This window comes from Puntigrus tetrazona, chromosome 10, assembly GCF_018831695.1.
Source record: "Puntigrus tetrazona isolate hp1 chromosome 10, ASM1883169v1, whole genome shotgun sequence".
Classification (NCBI taxonomy): domain Eukaryota; kingdom Metazoa; phylum Chordata; class Actinopteri; order Cypriniformes; family Cyprinidae; genus Puntigrus; species Puntigrus tetrazona.
In genome coordinates this window covers 5,252,918-5,274,250 of record NC_056708.1, presented here as the reverse complement: position 1 = coordinate 5,274,250, position 21,333 = coordinate 5,252,918, and the positions used below count along the sequence as shown (strand labels likewise).

Sequence of the window (21,333 nt, the reverse complement as noted above, 5' to 3'; positions counted from 1 at the left end):
TTTGAAGTATTATATTACATTATATATTGTAATAAGGAGGAAAATATTTGACCCATCTCCAAACCGCCAGGTGGCGCTGTGCATTTATATTTTAAACCCGAAGAAGACACTGTCCATTTAGTTCAGAAAACAGTGCAAACGTTCCATTGTTTTTGATAGATGTTAGTTAAGATATACATTGTCGGCGTATAAATAAATATGCATTATCTATATAATAAACCTGTGTCCTACAATTAGAAGAAGTTTTGCAGAGCGTTCTCTCTGGGATCGGACGCAATGAGTCACGCGACTTGTAAACAAACGAGAGGATGACAGACTGTCAGGAGTTTGATTGCGCTTCTTCATTTTTAAGCACTTTGGGCATTATTTAAAAGTTTGTCCTTGCATATGATTGTCGATTTGAAGAATGTGGATATTAAGATGTTAATAATTCCGCGGACTGCCTTAGCACTGGATATTTATTTGTTAGTAAATGTTTATGACTGACTGACACGGCTACAATGACTGTTACCATGAAGGCAAACAAATCCTACAAACTTGTGGTGCACAAGAAAGGCTTTGGAGGGAGTGGTGAGAATAATTCTTAATACTTAAATGGTTTGTTTATGACAGATTTAATATCTTTGTGTTTGTACACGAATGCCATAACACTCACTCTTTCTCCGCAGATGATGAGTTGATGATGAATCCTAAAGTCTTTCCTCAGGTTAAACTGGGGGATATTGTTGAGATTGCACATCCAAATGATGAGTATAGGTAAGAGGAGCTTTTTGCCCATTTTAGGTCATATGTCTAAAAGCTATGCTTCTCTTCCTGAAATCATGAGGAAAAACTATATAGTAATAATTTGGTTAAATGTTTTAATGTATGCATATCTTAAAATAATAAATTACTTGAAATAAAATACATTTATTAACAGTTTTTGTATTTTATAATTGAAAAACAAATAAAAATAAACAAAATTATACATTTATATAATAAAATACATTTTATTAAAAATAATTATAAAAATGTTGATTTACTTTTTTAAACTAAAATTAAAATGAATACAAACTATACTACTTATTATTTAACTACATATTACATAATAAATAAAATTAACAAAAACTTAAAATATTATTAAAACTAAAATTATAAAGAAAACTGAAAATCTTTAAATGAAAACTAATTACATTTATTAATAAAATTACACTGTTGTCTTCTGTATTATACAGTACTGTATTTTGAATGCACCTTATTTTACACTCCTGTTCCATGTAAACATACTATATATGTATTATTTTTAAAATAATTATAATAACAGTTGTAATAACTACGTTCTAACCCTGAAACTACATCAAAGCTAACTTAACCTTTTTAGTTACCTTGTCCTAACCAATAGTTAATGGGGAATGTACACTGTAAGTACACATACTGTAATGATATTTTTGTTTATAATTTCTGTGTCTTTGTCTTAGTCCTCTGCTGCTTCAGGTCAAGAGTTTAAAAGAAGACTTGCAGAAAGGTGTGTTTTAAGCGCATCATTTTCTGTACTAGTAACAATTCATTGGCTTTATTCTAGTATTCATTTTGTAATAGAATTTTCTTTTATTCTGCAAATAGAAACTATCAGTGTAGATCAGACAGTGGCTCAGGCGTTCAAGCTTCGTGCTTACCAGGACGTCATCATCAATATTGTGGACCCAAAGGTATTTGATACAGAAATAGACTTAATTACATAGCACAGCCACTCATACAGTATTACCGAAATGCTCCTTTTAAAATATGCAGGATGTGACCTTGGATCTGGTGGAGCTCACCTTCAAAGATCAGTATATCGGACGAGGAGACATGTGGAGACTGAAGAAGAGCTTAGTGAGTAGATTACATTCAAATCTGCATGGGATGTTTATTTTTGATGCCTTGTAATGATCTTTATGTCTCTTTGATGTTCTTTCAGGTGAGCACATGTGCATATGTGACACAGAAAGTAGAGTTTGCAGGAATCAGGTAACAACATCCGTCATTACAGGCTGTCTGGATTGACTGTGATTGGTCAAATTTAAGTGCCCCGATATACAGTACTTCAAACAAGCGGAACTTACTGACACCCCCATGTAGCCTATATGTTTGACTAAAAACCAAGATTTATTGTATACCTTAAATTCACTTTGAGAGAACAAGAACAAAGACAGCAGCAGTATGCTGTAATATGTATTAGCTTGCTGCCTTTCCTTTTATTCTTTTCATGGCTTTGGAAAACTTGTATCCTGAGTTTCCAGGTCTTTGACACAAGCTTCATTGTAATTTCTTTGTAGGAATTAATTGCTTTTGCTGAACTTTTAAAGCGTCTCTGCCAGAGATTGTACAGGTCATATCTGTGGCAGCTCAGCTATTTATATAGTGACTTAGAGATGTTGCTCCCTTGTCTGACCTTGACTGAATAATAAACAAACTGGGAAGAAAAAAAGTCCAGCGTCAAAGAAGGTGGGGTTTCAGAACACACCCACTGATTGCGTAACCACGTGACGAATGGTAGCTCAAAGGTGTTTATGGGCTCCCCATAAATGAACTCCCCAAAAAGTTTGCTTTGGTGAGCCATTTTGAACTGCCAAAGCAATCTCAAAACAAATTTCTTTTAGGCCTGATTTTGTTAAAAATTACATCATTTGAGTTCATTCTTCAATTTAGTTTGTAAGGAAGTTACAGAACCCAAACTTTTGAACAATGTCTAACTAAATAATAATTCATGGTTTCCTACTCATTTCATAATCATGGTTTCAGGGCCCAGGCCAGTGAATTGTGGGTAAAAGGAGAGAAGGTCACTTGTGGCTACATTAGTGAAGATACAAGGGTGAGAATGTCTATTTGGAAATTCAAGTTGCGTTACTATCCATCACCCATGTTTTTTCCACATGTTTTCTCCACCCAGGTGGTGTTTCGGTCCACCTCAGCAATGGTTTATATATTCATTCAGATGAGCTGTGAGATGTGGGACTTTGATATCTATGGTAAAGAAACCATTTTTAAGCATTATTTATATTTTAAAGAGAAAATCTGTTACTTTAGGAATTTTAAGCTGCTGTTTTCATTCACAGGTGATCTTTACTTTGAGAAAGCTGTCAATGGTTTCCTCTCAGATCTGTTTGCTAAATGGAAAGTGAGTTCCAGCTGTATCATTGACCAGTAGTAATGTTATCGGCACAATATGGATGATTATGACACAGAGGGATTGTTAAAGTATATAAATTGTTTTAGGAGAAGAACTGCAGCCATGAGGTTACAGTGGTGTTGTTCTCTCGTACCTTCTACTCTGCTAAATCCCTGGGTGAGTGTTTCACATTTAAAACAGCACTTGGGTTATATGATTTAAATAATAATAGACTATTTATATTTCTTCATGTAGAAGAGTTTCCAGAGCTCCAAAGAGCTTCAGTTCGACAAGATCATGAGGGACGTTATTATGAGGATTTCTACAGGTCCAGAAGTTCTCTAAGCATTAAAAATGGCAGCTTTGTAGTGATTTAAGCAGCAGTCCTTATTTTTATTCTCTTGCAGAGTGGTGGCCCAGAATGAAAGGCGTGATGAGTGGACATCTTTGCTCATCACCATTAAAAAACTCTTCATACAGTATCCTGTGCTGGTGCGTCTTAAAGGAGCAGGTATGTAGTCCTGTTAAATACGTACATACATATACAGGGGTTGGACAACGAAACTGAAATGCCTGGTTTTAGACCACAATAATTCATTAGTTTTGCGGCCAATACAGCATCAATTCATCTCAAGAATGACAGATACAAGCCCTGCACAGTGGCCAGAAGTATTTTAAGCCATTTTTCTTGCAGAATAGTGGCCAGGTCACAACGTGATGCTGGTGGAGGAAAACATTTACTGACTCGCTGCTCCAAAACACCTCAAAGTGACTGTGCAGGCCATGGGAGCTGTTCAACTTTTATAATCATAAAACCCCTCTGTCAACAGTCTTGCTGTGTGTATTGGTGCATTATCATCCTTATGTATTCAGGATGCATGTTTGAATCATTGGATTACACAGAATGGTTCGGTAGTCCTTGGCAGTGATGCGCCCATCTAACACAAGTATTGGGCCTTCAGGATATTGCAGCTTAAACCAATGCTTCACTCTGGGCATGCAACATTGGGTGATGCACTTTATGGTCCTATCAGAATCTCCTAATGTGGGAATGACAGTGAAGGTGGACTTATCAGAGAACAATGATGTTTCACATTGTCCACAGTCCAAGATTCTCACTGCTGGGAAAATTTAAACTACGTTTGGCACACAAGTGACCAAAGGTTGGGCTATAGCAGCCTGGTCATTTATGACCAATTGCAGCAACACAGGAGAGTTGAGGTGCACATAATTACTCATGAGTCGGGAGGTGTGGTTTTATGTTTTTGACACAATCCCGGACATCCCTTTCAGACAGTCTTGCGTCCACAGTGGTTTGTCCTTCTTGGTGTTATACCAAGAAGGACATATATAAAATATACAATGTAAAATATACAACCACACATACAGCAACTCAGTATCATGAAAAAATATAAATATATTATTTTTAAGGTATCCTATTTGTATTAAAAAGGAACGTTAGTATAAAAATGTTCACTATAAATGCATGACATGATAGGTGGACTATATACTTCTGTAAGAAAATGCAGTGTGAATATCCCACATTTCTCACAATGTCCACAGTCCAAGATTCTGGCAAATAAGATTGTAGATTGAAAAGCCTTCCTGATATTAATATTTTAATATTCAATATTAAATATATATTACATAGAATTTTTGTTAATGACTTTTGTTATTGCAGATGGATTCCTGTGCGGGCACAATTCCACTGCTGCTCAGGGAAATTATCTGGAAGCCATCAACTTGTCTTTCAATGGTTTGTAATTGTGCATTAGGTCTACAGTCCCACAGTACTAGAGTTGAGTCGTATGTTTGGTATCATTGTCCTGTTTTGTGTCTTTCAGTTTTTGATAAACATTACATCAACCGTAACTTTGACCGTACGGGCCAGATGTCAGTGGTCATTACTCCAGGAGTGGGTGTGTTTGAAGTGGACCGCTTGCTCATGATTCTCACCAAACAGCGCATGATTGACAATGGTCAGTGAAGGTGCTTTACATTCGCTGACTCTTTGTAACACAGAGCGATGGAAATTAATTGTATGAAATCTTCCTTACAGGCATCGGTGTTGATCTGGTATGCATGGGAGAGCAGCCCCTCCATGCTGTTCCACTCTTCAAGGTTGGTGAAGACCACATTAGGTTTGGCATTTGAGCATAAGATCAGATATGAATTTTTTAATACTTCTAAACATTTTTATATCATCTTATTAGTTACATAACCGCACAGTGCATGGAGACTCTAGAATTGGTGATGACTACAACCTTCCTCACTGGATCAACCACAGGTGAGATTTGAGAGTTGTTGCTATTGCCTGCTAAGAGTTTGCTAGGGTATACTAACTACCCAGTGCACCTTTGAAACCACCTAGCAGTCAGTAGCAAGCTACAAGAGCAAACTTTAAAATCTCAATCATATAGGCTTGGGTTTGTACTTTTAGCAAATGATTGATCACTAAAAATTACCCATGTTGTGCATCTAATTGTTTTGTTCATTATATAGGGCTATAAACATGACAGTATTGCTAATAAATTAAATCATTTTAGTTAGACATAACTAAGCTTGGTGTTTTATTATAAAGAAATGAATTATTTTTGTGAGGAATAATAATGCAGCTAACAATACGGCAGTGTAAAAGCATTTTAAAAAATGGCTAAATATATGGGGAAATTTCAGTTTGATGCATCTTTAAAAGTTTTTAATTACAACATTATTATTATTGCTGTTAATTTATTTTAACAGATATCAGATTGGGTACATGTTCTGTTGTTCACGTTATTTGACAAATGCAATGTTCTGTTGTAAACTAACTGTTATATCTATGTAATGATTTTATATCAAGTTGTGTGCATTTGGTTTTTGTCTAACAAACATGTGGAATGCATTTCCTTCTCCATTAATAGCATGGAAGAATATTGTAATAATATTTTTGGCCCAATTAGCCAGCCATAGGATTAAAAACTTTAATAAGTTAATGCAGGTGAGCTCACTTTAATAAATATGGTTTCTACAGCTTTTACACATCAAAAAGCCAGAACTCCTGCAGCTGTTTTACACCACGAATCAAGCTGGCAGGAAAAAAGGTTAGAACAATTACACTTTAATTGACATCATATTGTTACTTTGTAACATTTTTATTATTTAAAGCTGCTAATGAAGCTGCTGTCTCTTTGATGTCTTTTCATTTTAAGGCTCATGCTGAGAAAGCTAAAAGCAGCAAAGAACACTGTAAGTAGGTCACTAATAGGTTTTGTATTTTAGTTAAAAATTGTCTAAGGATTTACTGTGATCTGTCTTGAGCTGGATTTGTATTTCTCAGCTCTTGGTGCACCAAAAGATGAGAACAGCCTACCGATCCAGGTGGACTATGATGCGTATGATGCTCAGGTCTTCAGGCTTCCTGGACCTTCCAGAGCTCAGAGGTCCACCAACTTCAGGTACCTTAAAAGAATAAAAATCCTGTCACCATTTTTCATTTTTGGGTGAAACAGTTCTTGAATTGTGACTGCAGTACTGCTAATCTGCTTGCTTTGAGATTCTAGATGGGAAGAGACTTTATGTTAGGATTAGTGATGCACCAAAAAAATATTCAGCTTTAATTAATATATTTTGGTGGGCTGAAATCATTTAAGGAAATGGTGACTAGGGATTGTGACGGTGAGAAAATTTCCTCAGCAGGTAATCGACGTGTGACAACACCATTAATACTGTTATCACCATGGTGGGGGAGTTTTCCTTTTTTTCCCTTTTTTTTCCTTTTTTTCCGCTTTCCTTCTAGTTTAAATGTAAACGCCATGCATGCTTTACGTTCACATTTAAATTTGTGGCAATTTGGCAACAAGCAGTTATTTGCTTTTAGTTTGTTTGAGTTCTCCCTCTTTCCCTCACTTTGCTTTGCTTTTAAATTGCTTGGTTTAAAAAAGAACCGTGAGCATTTTACTTTCACTTTTACAATATTCAACATCTATTGCTTAAATTCAATTCAAGCAACACCAAAATTGCAATGTTGGACGGTGTCACGGTGGGCAAGTGACTTGGGCAAGTTGCTACTAAACACCGGTATCACCACCAACACCATCTATCGCAGAAAGTCTAATGGTGACATTTTATTAGTGTGTCTTGATAAGATGCATTATGACCGTATGTCAGTGTCCATGTTTCATTGTGTATGAAATCCACACAATGGCTGGGTTTACAATTTCTATTTTTTTATTCTAATAGTTATTTATTTTGATAAATCATTTAATTTGTGCTGTTTTCTGTTTACATGTGAACAAACCTTCACATCATGTGATATTTACAATAAGCTTTGTGCTTTTTTCTATTTGATTTAAAATAAAGATTTAAAAAATCTTTCAAAATCCTGTCAATTTTATTACGAAAATCAAACAATAAATAGTTTTAGCAGTGTAGCGTGACACAGCGGTGCCTCACTTCAAACGATACATTAATGAGCATCAGAAGGTATGTTGAAAGAAACATTAACTTACTGAAAAATATTTAATGTAATTCCAAATTAAGTGTTTCAACTGTAGAAAAACATCAATAAAACAGCTTGTAAAAATGTAACAAATACATTTTCCTGATGAAAGTCGTTCATTTAAAACTAAACGAAAGATTTTTTTTTAGAAATTTAAACTAAGCTTTTTGTTACACCTCTAATTTAATTTAATTACAAAGATGACATAATATAAAATCTCTATATATAGTTATTACGTACATCTTTGGTTTTCGGGCTAAAAGCAAACTTTAATTTCTATTTAATTTTTTTGTAAACAATTATAACAGTAACTTTGGTGTATCACTGATGTGGCAGTTTATACATTTAGCCTCTAATTTTGTATGTTAGGTCGAGTCGGGAGAGAGAGTCAGCCAGCAGGAAAAGTTGGGGCTCAACAGATGTTGGAGGTGTAGTGGGCAGCTCTCCCCCAATCAGGCCTACAGGACCAGAAGAACAGAGGAGTCTGGCATCAGATGACAGTCTGAGCCACATCTCCAACATCCTGCTCATCCCACGCCCGGCTCAGGGCCAATATGAGGTCAGCAGCTCCCTGGGGTACACCAGCTGCACAAGAGGTATAGAATTGATCAGGGTGCACCTGTGTGTTGATGTAGACTGAATGTTTTGGTTGATGTTTGCTACTTCGTGTCTGTCTTGTTGCAGAATTGCTAGAAAAGATGGTAGAATCCCAGAGGGACTCCAGTGCTCCAGGCCGCTTCACAGTGGGAAGTGCTGAGTCCACCCTTCACATACGGCCTGGTGGTTACACACCTCAGAGGGCCCTCATCAACCCATTCGCCCCTTCACGCATGCCAATGAAACTCACCTCTAACCGCCGTCGCTGGATGCACACATTTCCTGTGGGTAAGTGATACACATGTGAAATACTTGCTTCTGATCGGCTAGTCTGCATTCGGTGGTCAAATACTTTGCATAATGACAGTGCTGAATAGAAACAAATTACATCAAATCTGGTTATGTAATCAGATTCCAAAAAAATAAGTATTTGTAATTAGATCATATTACATTGTAAAATATTTGCAATCAGACTATAGTTAATTTTCTTTCATTACATGAATACTAGGGGTGTAATTATACATGTATTCTGTTTTGTTACTTGGCATTAAAAAACTGAATTCGTTGGACTATTGGAGAATAAAAGAACTTAAAATATGTAAAACCATCAAAGTGAGTAAAAGTGTGTGAGCTAAAATGTTCTCAGTGCCACAGCACTCAACAAGGCAGCCCAAATGCCATAAAAGGCAACATGCTGTCTGCCCAGTGGTGTAGTGGATGATAACCTCCCTTTGCTGGAGCACATCGAAAGACATGATCTTGTATCAATGATAACTAGTGATAGGTTGTCAAAACATTTCTAATTAATGTAGTTCTGTTACATTCCTATTTATTATTTTTTATTATTTAAGTTACTCTTTGAATTAAATTAAAATTTGCCCGCAATATTAGCCACATGGTACACTGTGAGGATAACAAAAGATTAGGCATAGGATATTTAATCCTCAATTAATGTAATTAAAGTAATGTTTGTTTGTTTTTTTAAACAGATCTATTAAATACAATTAATTATAGCCCTGTAATTAAAATACTAAACACTGCAGTCATCAAAAAATATGTACTTAAATAATACTTAAAAAATAAATAAAAAGCTTCATTTAGCATATTTCAAGCACCAACTTTGAAAAACAACCTGTTTTATATGAAATATGATTCTTCATATAAATAGGCCAGAGAAGTATTAGGCTAACGGAATAAAAGAAAACAAAAAACTATTTACCGTTATCAGCACATGTTAAAGTAGAAATGTGAAATGTGACAAGTCATTTCAAACAGAACCTTAAATTTTGTGAACCGTGGCACATTGTATGCAATTAAACAAGTGTTTTAGTTTGATTGTTGTCATTTTAAAAATATTTAACTATTTGACATTTTAGGATTCAATTAAATGTTATCTTTTTATTCCAGAGTTCACTCAAAAATGTAAATTATGTTATTAATTTGTAATTTTCATGTCATTCAATATTCTTGTTGCCTATGGAGGGCCAGAAAATGCTCAGATTCCATCAGCAATATTTTAATTTGTGTTCTGAAGATTAACAAAGGTCTTACAGATTTTGAATGACATGAGGGTTAATAATTAATGACAGAATTTACATTTTTGGGTGAACTATCACTTTAAAATCATGAACTCTCTGCAGTTGCTTCACGAACCCCATTTTGGGGAACGCTGATATTAAATAATGTTAATCAATATCAGTATGGTACAAGAATATCCTTTAAATTAATGGGATGAACAAGGTAGGCAAAACATTTATCTAAATGTAGTCGATTATATTACCTGGAATGTGTAATGTTAAGGATTATGTTACTAACAGCAATTTTGTAATGTAATTTGCATTCAGTAACAGACTACATTTTGTAAGTAAACAAATCTGCCCAGCACTGCATAATGACTGCTAAACTAGCGTCTGTTCTCTACATCTTTTATATGATATTGTGTGGATGTTCAAGGTCCTTCTGGAGAGGCAATCCAGATCCACCATCAGACGCGACAGAACATGGCAGAGCTGCAGGGTAGTGAGCAGAGAGACCCAGCTCGTACCTCCGCTGAACTGCTGGAACTGGCCTATCACGAAGCCACAGGAAGGTCAGTCACGTACACGAGTAAGAGGTTATTTGGAAAGGGAAAATGTACCATGTGATAAAGCTAGAGACAAATAATTGTGTAAATGTGTGTGTTTTAGCAAGCGGACCACATCCCGTCATGCAGGAGAGAATGGACTGTATATCACGGGAGTTCCTGATAATGTCTCTGGAAGCCCAGCTAGTAGCAACAGCACTGGTGATTTATTTTCACTTATGTAACCTACTGTACACTGGCCCTAAAAAGGTATTTATAAAGTCTAGGATTCTTAAGTTCTGATTCTTTGCAGGTAATCAAAAATGTGCAGCTTGAAGATAGTGATAGTAATATGATTCCCAAATGTATAAAAAACATAAAATGCAACTGGTGTAGTCTGATTCGCAAACAGATGACTCTCATGAGACGGTTCTTTTATAGTGATTCAAAAATGCATAATACAGCTGGTATAGTCAGATTCCCAAACAGAAGATTTTTATGAGTTGGTTCTTTGTAGCGAATCAGAAACATACAATGTGACTAGTGTAGTCAAAGTCCCAAACAAATGACTCTTGTGACCAAATGGCCTGGGTCTTCATTGTGAATCAAAAAACTTTCAGCCAGACGGGTGTACTATCCTTCCAGAATTAATTAACTTGGTCCTTTGTAGGAAATTAAAGACATAAAACACAACTTGTGTAGTCTTGAGTCCCAAAAAAATTACTCCTTTAACTTTTTTTCAGCGATTCAAAATGCATGCAGAGATTGACTCTCATGTGCTAGTGCGTTTAAGACTTAAAAAGATTTAAATCAGTGTAATTATTGACTTTTTCTTCATGTGATTAAAGGTACAGTTTCAAAAAATGCATTAATTTAATTTTTCAATATTTATTATTATTATTTATTATCAATTATTATTATTATAAAGCACTGGTTCAACCAAAAATGCTATCTATTCAGCTTTGGGTTATTCCAACTCTGTATAAATTTCTTCCTTCTGCTGAGCACAGAAGATATTATTAAGCTTTTGGCTTGTTTGGTGACCAGCAATCTTCAAAATATATTTTTCTGTGCTCATCAAAATAATGAAGTTCATACAAGTTTTGAACAAGTTTGGAGGATGAGTAAATAATAACAGAATTTTCATCTTTGTTTGACCAGAATTGTATGAGAGAAATTATTATACTTTACTACTTGACTACTAATTATTACAATATTTGATCATCAAATGGCTGTTCTCTCTGAAACCCAGTGTTGACTTCTTATTGTTGTTACTGCTTTTATAGGAACACCAGTAAACCGTGGTTCTTTTGAGGATTACTCCAGTCCAGATCCGAGTGAGTTCTTCCCCATCAATGAAGAACTTCTCCAGTATCCATTCAGTTCCACATAAAAGAAAATTTGTCACATATATATATATATTCTTAGAAATGTACATGTTAGCTACAATTACTACATTCACATTTCAGTGGGGAAGGGATTTGGCCAGGAAATCTGGGATATATTGTTGAATGATTTAAGGTATTAAAGTCTTTGCTTGTACCTTTGATTTTGGAACTTTTGGGTTAGTAACCTCAAATTAGGTGTGCCTTTAAGGGAATTACTGTTCTTTATCTTTGCATACGGTTGTTTGGGTATTTCGAGCCAGTGCGATAGATCATAGTTGAGTGGCTGTGTTGTTTATGGGTGAGCGCTTGAGGAGTGAAAAAGGTGGTCCACAATCTCTGAGGCAATTCACTAAACAGTTGATGTTCAAAAATAAGAATGAAAGATTTGTTCCATTAGTGTGTAAAATGTGTAGGCCAAGTTAGCATGCTAACTGGCTAGTCATAGTAACAAGAATTTCCACATTTGTTCGATTAGGGTTTATTTGGTGTAGGCTAAGCTAACACATTATTTGGCTAGTGATATTCACTAAAAAAGGATTGAACATTTATTCCAATATGGTGTACAATGTGTAGGTTAAGCTAACCTGTTAATTGGCTATTAATATTAACAAATAATTGTTCATTTATAGTATAAAGGGTGTAGGCTAACCTAGCATGTCAATTAGCTAGTGATTTTTACAAAATAAGTCTCCTCTAACATATATAGCCGACAGAAAAATATGTGTTAAGTTTAATGACAGTGAACTGAATCAGGTGCAAACACGACAACTAAACATCGCTAGCATTTTGCACAATTTATTCTTAGTGAATTCTGCCTCAGATTATAATTGGATTTCTGGCTTTCTCTCTGTTCCATCTTCCCCCGGGGATTCCTCTATTTACAAAATTCCCCTATCTCTCTAATCAAGTATCAAACTTCAGTTCCCTCCTGCTCACAAGCTTTGTAACCCTCAATAAAATCACCAATCACGAGTATGTAAAATCACACTGCCACACTCTCACGCATGCCTTGCCTGAAGAACTGGTCGTCTTTTCTGCCAATCATGTGTTTGTACAGATGGCCGTTCCCACTTATTACTCATCAGTGATGTCACAATGCTCACAGTGCCTATAGTGCATGTTAATTTTGCATGTAATGTTCACTGTAATTTCAGTTCAATTACGACAATGATGGTAACACACTCCTTTTTCTTTTCCCACTTTCTCTTTCTCTCTTTCTCCTTGTTCTGCGTGTTGGTATGTGTCTGTCTGCCTGAAATGGTTCACCCTCTTTTCTTCTGCCTCTTTCTCTCTATCTGTCTATCTGTCTGCCAATGTTCAATCGGGCTTTACGTGTGAATGTGTATGAATGTGATCTGTTGCGTCCATGTGGTATGTGTGTCATGCACTGTGGGACGCTGTGTGTGTGTGATGGGGGTGCCCCTGAAGTCCTGCTGCTATCTGCCCCTCCGACAGTGCCTAGTTTTTGCTGCACGGTTGGGGTGGACTGGAAGTCCCTCACCACTCCTGCCTGCCTCCCGCTCACCACTGATTATTTTCCCGACCGTCAAACCCTGCAGAATGACTACACAGAGGGCTGCTACGACCTGCTGCCACACACTGACTTGGAGAGGTACAATGACAGTAGGGGTTGGGTGGTATAGGTAAAAAAAATGGCTTTCGTAATATTACAGTGTACTTTGGACATGCAGTGTAAAGTCTACTTCAACACATCACAAAGACTATCAATGGGGTTAAGTTCAAGACTCTGTGGTGGCCTGTCTTCCCTAGTTTAAGACTGAGAAATCTTGGCTGTGTCAGTGTGGAATATGTACATGTGTATATGTAAAGCTAGACACTTCATCAGTTAAAGCGTCATTGCCAAGCATGCCAGAAACATATTTATCACCGCAATAATGATCCAATCCTAAAATCTTAAGTCAAATCTTATTTAAATTCAGAAGCTGACATATATTGGCTAGTTCAACATTTGGTTTCTAAGAGTAAAAATAACATGAATTTTCTCCATAGGAGAACTGATTTTAACTGTAGCTTTTGAACCTTTAAAGACCTACTGTGAGCTATGAGGTTGTTAATGCTTTTGTTAAATTGCTATTAGCCTCCATTATTTCAGCCATTTAAATAATCAAGTGTGTTACCATTAAACTGTTACTCATGATTGTACAAAAAAATCTCCACCAGTTGAAGAACTGAAGCAAAATGGGCTATCTGCTTATAACAATGCTAATTTCTCTCAAGTATTCTCAGTCATTTGTACCCCACTTCATATTTTATGTACATTGAAGAGCTTGGTCTGAAATGAATGCCCTCCCATCTTTTATAGACGTGACGATGAGACTCCAGTGATGACGGCCCATCAGGTGTTTGAAGAGTTTATCTGTCAACGACTAATGCAAGGCTACCAGATCATTGTACAGCCTAACAGAAAGGCACAGGCGGTTATAGCCCCACCCCTCAGCAGCAGCCCCCTTTATTCCCGAGGTAAATCTCCTACTGCACCACCAAAAACACACACACTCATCCCCAAATCTCTGCATAATAGTTGGATTTTAATAAATAGACCAGTCTTCTTGTTATAAATAATTTTCCATTGTAATACAGGTAAGAGATTTTAAAGGTTTGCTTTTCAGGGCTGGTGTCTCGACGGAAACCAGAGGAGGAGGAGAGTGTTTACTGGCTAAGTATGGGAAGAACCTTTCATAAAGTCTGCCTTAAAGATAAGATCATTACCGTCACCCGTTACCTCCCAAAGTTAGTTTGTTTTTATTAATTTTTATTCAATTTATTTCATTTGTTCTTCTATAAATGCCACAAGTGTATTTTGTGTATCTTTAGGTATCCCTATGAATCCACACAGATTCAGTACAGCTACAATCTGTGCCCTCCACATGTAGACGCCCACTTCCTGCCATTTTGGGTGGAGTTCAGCCATGAGAGGCTGGAGGAGTACAAATGGAACTACCTTGATCAGTACATCTGTTCTGCAGGCTCAGAAGACTTCAGGCAAGTGGTCTTTCTAACAGCACTGCTCAAACGCAAAAAAGGCAGATGCCCATAAAATTTCATTCCTCTCTCTTCCATAGTCTTATCGACTCTCTGAAGTTCTGGCGCACGCGCTTCTTGCTGCTGCCAGCGGGCGGAGCCAGGCGAGTGGCGGATGGTGAGGGTCACTGGGATGTGTATGGGGAGGGAATGGGGGCAGGCCGGGATGGTCTCTCTGGCACTGGCGACTGGTCTCTTTTGGATGGATTTATCCGCTTTTTAGAAGGTTTGAACAGGATTCGTCGCCGTCACCGATCTGATCGTATTATCCGCGTAAGTGTACTGCTAAAAGTATAAGTATAAAAATTAAAAAGTAAAAGTATAAAGAACCACTCATCAGGGTGATACAATAACAATTGATCTGTTTTTTACAGAAAGGAGCTCCTATTAAAGGCCTGCAGGTGACAGGGGCCCTCTCATCCTACAACCCGGAACCTATAGCACCCCCTGTGGGCAAAAAAGGCACCTCTGCCCTCTCTGCACTCCTGGAGCTGGATCAGACACAGAAGTGAGTTGTGCAGGCAGATATCGGTAAACCAAACAAAAATAAAATACCTCAGTGTTACATAAATAGAAAACAAGTGTTTATGCGGACCGGAAACAATATTTTTTTTTTTTGAGACTAGTGCCGCATATGGTAAAGGTTTGATAAAATGCCAGAGATTCCAGGCTTTTTTCTAATGCTGGTGAGATGTCTTTGATCTGCAGGAGTTTAGAAGAGCAGCAGCTTGCTACTCAGCATGGTGGGAAATCATGTGGACCTTTCAGCGAAGCTGCCAGCGTTGCCCTAACAACCACCTATGTCGATAGCCCCCGTAAGGTGAGAGCCCAAGGCAAACCGCCGTGCGGACTGTGCTGTTGTGTAGTTCCTGGCTTCCTGTGTGCCTCTTTGTGCTTTTTTATGTTGAAAAGAGAGCTATTATATTTGTACAATGTGTTTTGCTTGCTGGCTATTTTGTGTAATTTTCACCTTTGTCTGCATGGTCTAAAGACAGATCAGGGTGTTTGAAACAAAATTAAAAGTCAGTATTAAATGCAACTATTATAAAATGCCACAAAAATTTAATTTTAGGGGGTTAGTTTGTGATTAGTTGCCAGTAATACAATTCCACATTTTGCATTAGTTAATAGCTTAGATTTTCATTTAATTCTTAATGTCTTCCTGTTGTCTCAGTATTAAACCATGGATATTATTTGCAGTGGGTTTATGTTTTCCTGCTCCTTTCTTGCCTCTTTTGACCTTTGCTTCTTCCTCTTCCATTACTGACTTGTTCTTGCTCTGATCTCTGGGGGTTATTGTCTCTCTTTCTGGTGTTTTCCTCCTAAAATGCTGACAGGACGCTGCCTTCATTTTGGACTTTATTCGTAGTCCACGTTCCTCCTACATCTGTCATTCTCAGGTCAGTCACTGCCCTCTCTCTGCTTTGTGAAAGCATCTGTCTCAATGCGCGCATGTGTATAAACCATTTGTGCATGCCTGTGTACTTGTCTAACCTCTCACTTTCATTAAAATGTGAAGGTTGTTGTTAGTCAGAGTGATAATGAAGTCATCACTGTTTGTGTGACTCTATAACATAAAATGTAAAATCCATATACTTCATTTAACATTTTAACCACTAAAAGTTCTACTGTAGTGTTAAGACTGCATCACTCCTGTTGTCCAGTGGAAGAATGCATGCGCACTTTTCATTTAATCTCACTTCACATCCTGTGCTCATATAGAGTACTGCTAATCTCATGTAGCCAGATTTTTGTCTAGCGGCATACAGTAACTGTTCCACATTGCAGCTAATTCTGGCCAGGAGCAGATGGGAAGAGGCCATTTGACCAACAAGTAAAGCGTGTCTTCACATTTAGGTTTTTTTTTTTTTACATCATGATACCACCCTTATGAGGCCACAATAAGGGACATGCATGCAATAAAGTGCTAAATCAGTTAATATCAAAGTGGTTGAGGTTACATCAAAGAATATGGTAGAAAATTTGTGTAGACAGTGTTGGGAAAAAATCTTTGTTGTTTCCCTCCCAGGTTCAGGTCTGTCAATGATGAGACTTACTCTTAAATTTAAAATCTTAAGTTTAATAAAGTCAGAATAATTGAGACTGAGCTCAGGATACAGAACAACAGCATCAAGGCATGCAGGGCAGTCCTGTATGCTCACACTACATTTCACACAATATTTATATTCTTGTGCTTGGGTCTTCCTCCCATTCAGGGTGTCCTTCACAGAACCAGGTGCAGTTGTTTCTTCTCGACCAGTAGATGAGCTCAGCAGTCTCCATATCTTGTTTCTGTAGATAAGACATTTTGTACAGCACATACACACATAATATCAAAATGGAAAAACACAGAGCCTTTATGAGGCCTGGGCACAGTGCTTCTATTGAGTAAAACCTGTAAAACATAAATCCTTTAAAACATAAATCCCACAACAGGTACCGGATATTTTCTAAGATGTATTCCTGCTAGTCACTAGATTCAGATAGCATGAAGATATCTCAGTAGTTTGCACCCTTTGTCAGTCCTGCGCAATGCTGGTTTTACATTTATTTGGATGAATATATCTTGACACATTCCTCAGCTGCCAGCTGAACAGATTTCAGCAAATCACACTGAAGGTGGGTTGTCGGACAAAGGAGGCAGCCAACCAGGAGAGAGAACATCCGCTACATCCCAAGCCACAGGAGACGCAACCCCAGGGACTGGTTCAGAGACTGGGTATGAGAATGCCTTATTCTGACTGTCAAAACATAGCTTCCTCTACATTTGATTCAGTACACTCAACTTTATTGTTGCATGCAGTGGGCAGTCAGGGTCCAGTGGATTGAGTCTTTCCTCATCTTCCACACTAATGGATATCCTGGAAGCCATTAAGCATCCCACGTGAGAGTCTTTGAATCCTTAATAATTTATTAGTGTTCTATTATGTCACCCATGTGTGATATAAATTGACTTGTGCTTGCAGCACTGGAGTGCAGCTTTTGCCAGAGCAGAGGGGCCTGCCTCCCAACTGCTTTGTCAGTGCTGAGGTTGTACATTGGCTGGTCAGCACTGTGGAGAATGTTGCCACACACGGCATTGCAGTAGAAATCATGCAGGTAAATTGAGAACATTGCAAAAGTCATAGTAATCTGTGTTTGTATTTAAAAACTTGACTTATCTCCTGTAGAAAATGCTGGATGAAGGTCTAATTACACATGCCTCTGGTGATGCAATGCGGACGTTTGTCTATGGGTTCTACCTCTACCGGATTGTTGACAAAGACAATGAGAAGGGTAAGAATTCATTTGATTGTCAAGATTACTTGGCTGGGGATTGACAAGTTTCTGCAGGTTGCTAGAATGTTGCTAGCCATCCCTAACTGTATCAATGGAAATTCACAGTCATTGATTGGCAAAGCAACTAGACTTCAGTGATATCCAGAGTCAGCATCACTGTCTGCAATCTCATTGTTAGCACAACTGTATCTTGGTACTTCATCCTTTCATGAAAACAGACCTCTATTCTCTGCAGCTCCTACAACTCAGCTGCCACCAGCGGGAGCCAATGTATGGTCTGCCGCTGCTTTGGAGGACTTCGCCCTATTCCAGAGGAAGTGGTTTGAGGTGGCGTTTGTTATGGAGGAACGTCGGCCCTGTGACTTACCTGCCTTCCTCCTGCCCTGGTTGCCCAGTCGGCCAGCCTCGTATGCAAGTAGGCATAGCTCCTTCAGCCGCAGCTTCGGAGGACGCAGCCAAGCTGCCGCACTGCTAGGTACACACAGCCGGCTCTGATCCCAGAGCAGCCATGCTCCACAACTTAAGGCAGTATGCCATATATTCTCCCTTGAGAGTTTTGGAAGGCTAGTTGGGTGAATGAGTCACGCAAAGTCAAATCATTTCTTCTCATATTACAAAATCATTCAGATATCATCTATGCCATCTACTAGTCAACCCAACATCAATGCACAATTGGAAACGTCCGCAACTCAACTAATAAATACAGACTGCAACAACACATTCTTCTCAGGAAACACTTTTGATTTAACCACTTCCATCAAGAAATTGTATGCATGCTAATCTAATCTGACTTTGTGTGACTCTTCTCTATTCTGGCACTGCATGCTGTAGAAAGTAGTGCACCTTTAGTTCATCCTGTTCATTCCTGCAATGCCCAAATCATCTTGATTCCCTTTTTGACTGATTGATGTAGACCGTTGTAATTCTGCAATTGTAACCATCCCAATTAGCCACCAATTGGTGTCAAAGTACATGCACTCTCTAAATAGCATGGTTACATGTATTCTATCCAATCAGGGCACAAATTGCTTTGCAAGCTGTTCCAATAAGTGCATGGACTGATGCCCCAATATACCAAATCAAACTGCTGTGTTGGGTGGGCCTAAATGATGTCTTGTACAGCAGTAGTGCATGCTGTGGTAACGTAGTGGCTGTGGTACGGTAGTGCTGTGGTATGGGTTCTTCCTGCTCTCCTCCATCTGTCATGTTCCCGCTGGATGAGTGATGTTCCTGCATTGTTCCCAAACCTGAGCAAAGCTTTTTTACAAACCCATTGCCTTTCTGACTTTGCTTACTGAGCCAGTGCACTTAGCTTTCAGTGTTTTCCTGCCATAGAAGCTTCATTTGTCTTTTCTTTTAATACACTGCATGATAGAAAATCATCCTATAGCTCAGAATTATTAGTTCATTCTGAATTTTTGTTACAGATGTCATGAGCATTAAATTGCCATAAACTCTTTTATCGCGATTACTTTTCTTTGACCCATTAAAAGTCTTATTAACTCTCTCATCATTTCATCCTCTTGCCAATTTCTACTCTCTCTCTGTCTTTCTCGCTGTTTTTGCCCCTCCCCTCTTAGCTGCCACGGTACCAGAGCAGAAAACAGTCACCTTGGACGTTGATGTGAACAATCGCAGTGATCGGACTGAATGGTGCAGTTGCTATTACCATGGCAACTTCTCCGTCAGTGCTGCCTTTGAAATCAAGCTGCACTGGATGGCTGTTACTGCAGCCGTGCTCTTTGAAATGGTAAGCATAGGATGAGCAGAGTTTTAAAAAATCCTGAATGAGGTGACAAGGTGTTTATCATATTGAGAACTATGAAGCATAGTCAACCAGATGCATGTAGTTAACTAGTTTCAGATAAGGGTGACAACATAACATCTAAGTCATAGTCTTATAGCATTAGACTCTTCTTTTTCAGGTGCAAGGTTGGCACAGAAAGGCAGCATCTTGTGGATTTCTGCTTGTACCAGTGTTGGAGGTGCCCTTTGCCTTGTCATCGTACCTATATGGTGACCCTCTTCGTGCTCAATTGTTTATTCCCCTAAATATCCAGTGCCTGCTAAAGGAGGGCTGTGATAACTTGTTTGAGGGTGAGGACAGAACAAGTAACAGATTGAATTGTGTGATGATTGCAGAAGTCCATTAATATTAGTGAATACATTGTGTCTGTTTGGTGTTTACACATTGCTAAGCTAACACTGTGGTGCCCTAGATACAAAATATTAGGTAAATAGCCTGTTTTGGTATTTAATGAATTTTGAATATATTTAAAATTAACATTTCTTTCCTTCATCCCCCATCTTGGATGAGTACTTTAATAGAATTTGTCTGAATATTTTGTGGAATTGGCTTTGTCATACTAAGTAACAGTTTGATATCCTCCATTATGGCACTGCTGTATTTTAGGATTTGAGCCAGAGACATACTTGGACAGAATGCAGTTGTTTCAGGAGGCCATACTCTCCAGGTAAAGAGAGTGTGAAATTTTTCCTCATTGTATGCGTCTAGTTAAATCTATTTATCAAGATGTAACAGTCCTGTGTTTTTCCTCAAGAAACATTATTTAAACTTCCATTTTTTTATTTGAAGATTTGGCTTTGTTCAAGACAAATTCTCAGCATCAGCTTTTAACTTTCCATCAGAAAACAAACCTCAGTACATCCATGTAACAGGTACATGCTTTGATGAATTATATAAACTACACTATAAGTAGCACTACTTTTTTACTTATTCTGTCAATCTTTTCATCTTGCGCTATTTTTAGTGCTATCACTCTGAAATGTTCGTCTCTTTATTCAGGTACAGTTTTTCTTCAGCTGCCTTACTCAAAAAGGAAATATTCCAGTGGACAGCGGCGGCGCCGTAACTCTGCTACCTCCACCAGTCAGAGCCTGTTTGGTTCTGAGGAGCGAGTGGGCTACAACTGGGCCTACAACACCATGCTGACCAAAGCCTGGAGGACTGGCGTACTGGGGGATGAGAAACTGGCTGACCGCCTGCTGCGAGATTTCACAGACTTTTGTGCCAACAAGGATAATCGACTGGTGACCTTCTGGGAAAGTTGTGTGGAGAAAATGAACGCCAGTGCCCCTTGAGAAAAGACAGTGGAGGAAAGGCAATACTGTATCAGAGAAAACAGAAACTGTTTGCCTCTGTTTTAAGAGCTAATGTACTGGTACTATCATCTAATCAGAAATAAAGCAAAGACCCTCGTCATCAAACACTCAAATGGATGACTCATGTTTTCAGAGTGTTTGCACATGTGCCTGCAATGTCCTGAAGCCATTACACTGACTGCTTTTCAGTGAATAGTAGTTCTTTGGGAAACTGTATATAATCTGATAATTT

General features: G+C 38.0%; 1 protein-coding gene across 6 annotated transcripts; it reads left to right on the top strand.

The window, feature by feature from the left end:
• The first annotated feature begins 96 nt into the window (after positions 1-96).
• Positions 97-21,214, top strand: depdc5 (DEP domain containing 5, GATOR1 subcomplex subunit). Of its 6 annotated transcripts, none has more exons than XM_043250012.1 (42): positions 97-570; positions 669-756; positions 1,458-1,504; positions 1,603-1,688; positions 1,771-1,854; positions 1,940-1,989; positions 2,764-2,833; positions 2,912-2,990; positions 3,078-3,139; positions 3,238-3,307; positions 3,386-3,458; positions 3,538-3,641; positions 4,812-4,886; positions 4,975-5,109; positions 5,190-5,251; positions 5,344-5,417; positions 6,144-6,213; positions 6,322-6,358; positions 6,450-6,567; positions 7,980-8,206; positions 8,295-8,495; positions 10,161-10,296; positions 10,394-10,491; positions 11,556-11,606; positions 13,113-13,269; positions 13,981-14,138; positions 14,288-14,408; positions 14,493-14,660; positions 14,741-14,972; positions 15,074-15,207; positions 15,408-15,519; positions 16,037-16,099; positions 17,282-17,418; positions 17,503-17,583; positions 17,666-17,798; positions 17,870-17,975; positions 18,214-18,453; positions 19,559-19,728; positions 19,904-20,075; positions 20,392-20,452; positions 20,575-20,657; positions 20,785-21,214. In XM_043250012.1, exons 1-42 carry the CDS (start codon positions 501-503, stop codon positions 21,078-21,080), a joined length of 4,791 nt encoding a protein of 1,596 aa, XP_043105947.1. In that variant the 5' UTR covers positions 97-500; the 3' UTR covers positions 21,081-21,214. The 6 variants fall into 6 exon arrangements, with proteins under 6 accessions (XP_043105947.1, XP_043105946.1, XP_043105942.1 ...); XM_043250011.1 differs by having other exon boundaries at positions 13,086-13,269; XM_043250007.1 differs by having other exon boundaries at positions 2,764-2,990.
• Positions 21,215-21,333: the final 119 nt, after the last annotated feature.

What these genes read in the sequence shown, in the direction of transcription:
- depdc5 (XM_043250006.1), top strand. Translation starts at nt 501, where the DNA reads ATGACTGTTACCATGAAGGCAAACAAATCCTACAAACTTGTGGTGCAC. An exon ending in GAGCTGGATCAGACACAGAA is followed by an intron (nt 15,208 to 15,407) that starts GTGAGTTGTGCA and finishes TTTGATCTGCAG; the next exon opens with GAGTTTAGAAGAGCAGCAGC. An exon ending in CCAAGCTGCCGCACTGCTAG is followed by an intron (nt 18,454 to 19,558) that starts GTACACACAGCC and finishes CTCCCCTCTTAG; the next exon opens with CTGCCACGGTACCAGAGCAG.